General features: G+C 42.5%; 1 protein-coding gene across 1 annotated transcript; it reads right to left on the bottom strand.

The window, feature by feature from the left end:
* Positions 1-2507: 2507 nt before the first annotated feature.
* LOC149332599 (uncharacterized) lies at positions 2508-3498 on the bottom strand. Its single transcript, XM_089555821.1, has one exon. It carries the CDS (start codon positions 3420-3422, stop codon positions 2508-2510), a length of 915 nt encoding a protein of 304 aa, XP_089411947.1. The 5' UTR covers positions 3423-3498.
* Between the last annotated feature and the right edge of the window lie 825 nt (positions 3499-4323).

Consider the following 4323-nt stretch of genomic DNA (forward strand, 5'->3'; position numbering starts at 1 on the left):
GTGTATAGTAATCTCGCCTGGCCTTTTTTATATCTTTGTCTAAACGAATCCTAATTTTTTTAAAAGCCTGAAATATTTCGGGGTCTCTGGTTTTTATAAATTCACTGTATAATGCATTCTTTCTCCGTATTCTGGCAGATAGCTCTGCACTAATCCATGGTTTACGTATTTTCTTTTTTTGTTTAATGCACTTAAAGGGAAAGCTAGTGTCATAACTTTCTTTCAATATGCTGAAAAAAGCCTCGTAAGCTAAATTTGCGTATTTAAGATCGTATAAAGTGTCCCAACATGTCTGAGCTATCTTCTCACGAAAAATAGAAAGAGCCTGATCTGTTAATAGTTGAATGAAATGGTTTGTCTTTGTTTCCTTGTTTCATACGTGAACCTTGAAACATAAATATATCGGCAAGTGATCACTGAGATCCGATGCGAAGACGCCAGCGTTAATGACTTCAGAACTTAAATTCGTAATAAATACGTCAATTAAAGATGACGAATTCTCGGTCACTCTGGTAGAAAGATTGATAGTATTCCAACACGCATTCATCTCTAAGAGAGTATCTAACCCAAGTTTTGGTGAATCATTCTTCATCATGTTAATGTTTATGTCTCCGCCATAAATTAAATTGAATTTGTTATCATTTATAAAGACGAGAAAGGTTTCTAAGAACTCCAAGAATGATGTAACGGAACCATTCGGCGGGCGATAGCAAACAGCGAAAACAGTATTGTTTTGTATCACTGATAAAAATTCATAGTCATAAGTAGAGGCCGGATTTTTAGGCAATAAAAAGCACGTTTTAGGCGCCATAAATAGGCGGCTAAAATTGCATTTTAGGCACCTAACGGAGAAAAATAGGCACTATAAACTTTATCAAAAGTGCACACAGTTGCGAACTTCAGCGCGCAATATCTGCCGTAAAATAAAACAAAAACACAGCAGGAATGATTCAGGACCTTAAGCAAGGTGCGAACATTAGAAGCCGTTTTTTTTTAAGGCTGTTGCGCAACTTTGCGTACAATACACATGCTTCAGCAGAGCAAAAGGGACGGTTACCAACCCTTTTAAAACACTTTGGTATACCTCGAAGCAAACAATTTGCTTGCCGTGTACAAAAGTAGAAACAATGAACACCTTAACAGGAGTCCATGCATTTAGAAATTGAAAGAAACATTGTCAATTCAAAGCATCTGACAAATGAGTTCGATCTTCGCTCACACAGGAATTGAACTTAATTATTGCAGGCATACACGATGCTTCAACATTAATAAACAGTGTTTTATAGTTTGTGGCTTCACGTGTCTGGAGCGACGCAACTATCAAATGGTGCTTGCCATTAGAAGGGTCTGGAAACCATAAATACGAGATGCTAGAAAATGTTATACACAGTGCTGCTTGATGCGAAATATGCCGAAAAGAATCGTAGTTCTGCACGGGCCTACGTACATCCACGAGGATCCAAGGTAAAATAAACATAATGTATCTAGAAATCACTGTTAAAGCTATGGAAGCAGTAGCAGACAAGCACCATCTGGGGCACAAGGAACGAAAATAAGGCAGGTTACCCAGGTGGAAATTTTAATCAGTTAAACTGTTTCCAGCAGGTTTATGGAACATTTTACAGTTGGTTTCAATTGAAACCAACTGGGAATTATTTGGACGAACCTATAACTTACTCCGTATACTTTCCGAAATGCGGTGCCATCTGGTCAACTACCACTTTAACAGCCAAAGACATCAACAAGCTGCCACGATAAAATGGCAGAAAATAGGAAAAAGGTTGCTTCGATATTTTCGGCTGACGTGGTTGGTATTGTGTTCACAGCCGGTGTAGGTGCAGTGTTCACCACAGCCAACTGACGAGGTCATCTAATGTTGCCACGTGTGTGTTCTACTCAAAATCGATATGGATTTGAAAGCAAACAGAATCTGAAAGCAAAACCACAGCGTATTTCAGGCCCCTTTCCTGTAAAATAGGGCATTTTTAGGCACCGGCGTCGGAAATAGGCGTTTATAGGCACTGACACCCAAAATAGGCATTTATAGGCACTATAAAAAGAGTATTAAACATATTGTCGACACCTAATTCGTGCTCATATGTAAAAATGGTGTGCCTAAGAAGCGTTGAAAAAAATAGGCAATTGCCTAAAATCCGGTCTCTAGTCATAAGTTATTACTGAAAATTGGTTCAATATTTCGCATGCAGACGGCTTTTTAACCAAGGTGCATATTCCGCCACCACGACCTGTTGATCGATTCAGGTAGAAAGTATTCTACAATGGAAGCCGAAAGATGTTCACATCGTCAACACACCAAGTCTCTGTCAGCATAATGACGTGAAAGGATTGCTTTGTTTGCTCAAAAAAGAGCTGTAAGTCATGTTGCTTGCGAGTAAAAGAACGTATGTGAAAACATTTGAAAGCCTTCGAAAACGCTGTACCTAAGTGATGGTTGAAAGTGTGTGGCAATACATAACAGTGAGTAGGTGCCATAGTGTTCTTTGTGTTCAGCTGATCTGTTGCTTGAGTTTGTCGCGGTCACTAGAGCAGCAAATGACCACCGCGTTTTGCCCATCAGCTTTCCGGACCAAGACCTTGTTGTTGTTGTGCCATACGTATTTGTAGTTATTTGCCTTAGCCCAGAGCTTTGTTTCGGTAAGCAGAGTACGTGTCCTTTTTGTCAGGTTTTCTAACACAAAAATGCTGTCATTTCCTTGGCACAGTGTTTTCCTGCTGTTGTTGTCGCTTACTGATTGTTTGGCGAAACGACAGATAATGCCAGGTATCTTATCTTGCTTTGAGGGCAGGCGATGAGTGGACACTATGTCACTTTCCTGAAGCTGTGGAAGGTTGTTTAGAGTTGCCAGCTTATTTATCTCATCAATCAGGTTTTCATCCTTCATTGCTTTAATTCCATGGAATTCAAGGTTCAGATTTCGGCTTCTCCATTCCAAACAGTCCATTTCGTTTTTCAGCTGCGTTATTTCATCGTCTTGCTTCTCAATCTTGTCTACCTTGTGTTTCAGTTCCTTGACCTCACGTTCGTTCTTTTCTACCCGAGTTAGAAGCTCATCGTACTGGTCACTCATGTACTGAACTGTGTCTTCGACGCTGTCAACTGTTTCTTTTAGCGATAAAAGGTACTCCAGCTTTTCATTGATTGATTTCAGCAGTGCACGAACATCCTGGTCATCCGTATCATTGCTGGATCTATCGAGTTGTGGAGCACGACCTTTCGAACGCCTGCAATTTGAGCAACGCCACGCACTGCGATACTGCTCCCTTTTTGACTTGATAGTAGCATCTGAAATTCCTGCACATTTCCCCGTGTGATAGACAGATCTACAGTCACTACAGTCGATTTTGGAATCAAGTTCCTCGAGTTGCATATCACATGACCCACACTGTTCATCAAGGGGCATAGCGACACTTTTGGCAGCAGCAGCAGCAGTAAAAGAAGACAGCGGGAAGATATATTAACAGAGCAGCAACTAACCTGCAATTGCAGAGAAAAACTTCTTAAGATGGTGCCTTTCCCGTGCCGCTGCCGCTGCCAGTGTGACAGCCGCAGGTCTCTGGGCTTTCTTTATAGCCTCGTCCGATGGGTGGGCGTGTCCGCTGGCCGGTACGCTGCACAGCGCATGCATTTTGTATTCATCAGAATGAATTCACCGCGGCGAGGATTTGGTACGCTTATTTATGGTTCAGCGGCCCAACACTATAGACCGTTTACAGCGCGCAGTTCTTCTGTTTAAAACCAGATGGCGCCACAGGTTCGCTCAGAACACGGCGCCATTACGGGCCTCGTAAGTCGCTTGCGTGTATGCCTCTACACAGCAGTGGAAATGTCGCGGGTGGCTGCCGAATATGTTCTTCCTAAAAAGATGTTAAAAGGCAGAGAAAATACGTGCTGTGTTGTGGGTTGCAAAAATTGCGACAGAGAGTTAAAGGTGCGGGATGCGATCGTTTGCGAGCTTCAAGGAACCGAACTGCACAAGGACGTACGGCCCCTGTTCGCTCCCGTTCGCCATCCACCTTTTCCGAACGGGCAAAAGCAACAGGCACGCTCGCCAGCGCTAGATAGCCAATATAGAAAATAAAAGGATTTCGATCTTGAAAAATCTGCGAGGGTAACTGCACAACATAGCCGCATGAACGAGCTGTTCCGCCACCGAAACCGTCACTTCGTGCTTTCATTACAGCTCGTAAGTTAAAGTGTGCGGCCATTCATAAAAGGAGCGCCCAAGGGCGAATTAGGAACGAAAAAAAAAAAAAGACGACTATACGCTCCTACATACCGCTACTGCATACTGCGCAGTACCG

The sequence above is a fragment of the Amblyomma mixtum genome, chromosome 8 (genome assembly GCF_055824585.1).
Source record: "Amblyomma mixtum isolate Tamu chromosome 8, ASM5582458v1, whole genome shotgun sequence".
In the NCBI taxonomy this organism is placed as follows: Eukaryota; Metazoa; Arthropoda; class Arachnida; order Ixodida; family Ixodidae; genus Amblyomma; species Amblyomma mixtum.

Bases quoted from the DNA above. Each gene is read 5' to 3' on its own strand.
- LOC149332599 (XM_089555821.1), bottom strand. From the start codon at position 3,422: ATGCCCCTTGATGAACAGTGTGGGTCATGTGATATGCAACTCGAGGAA.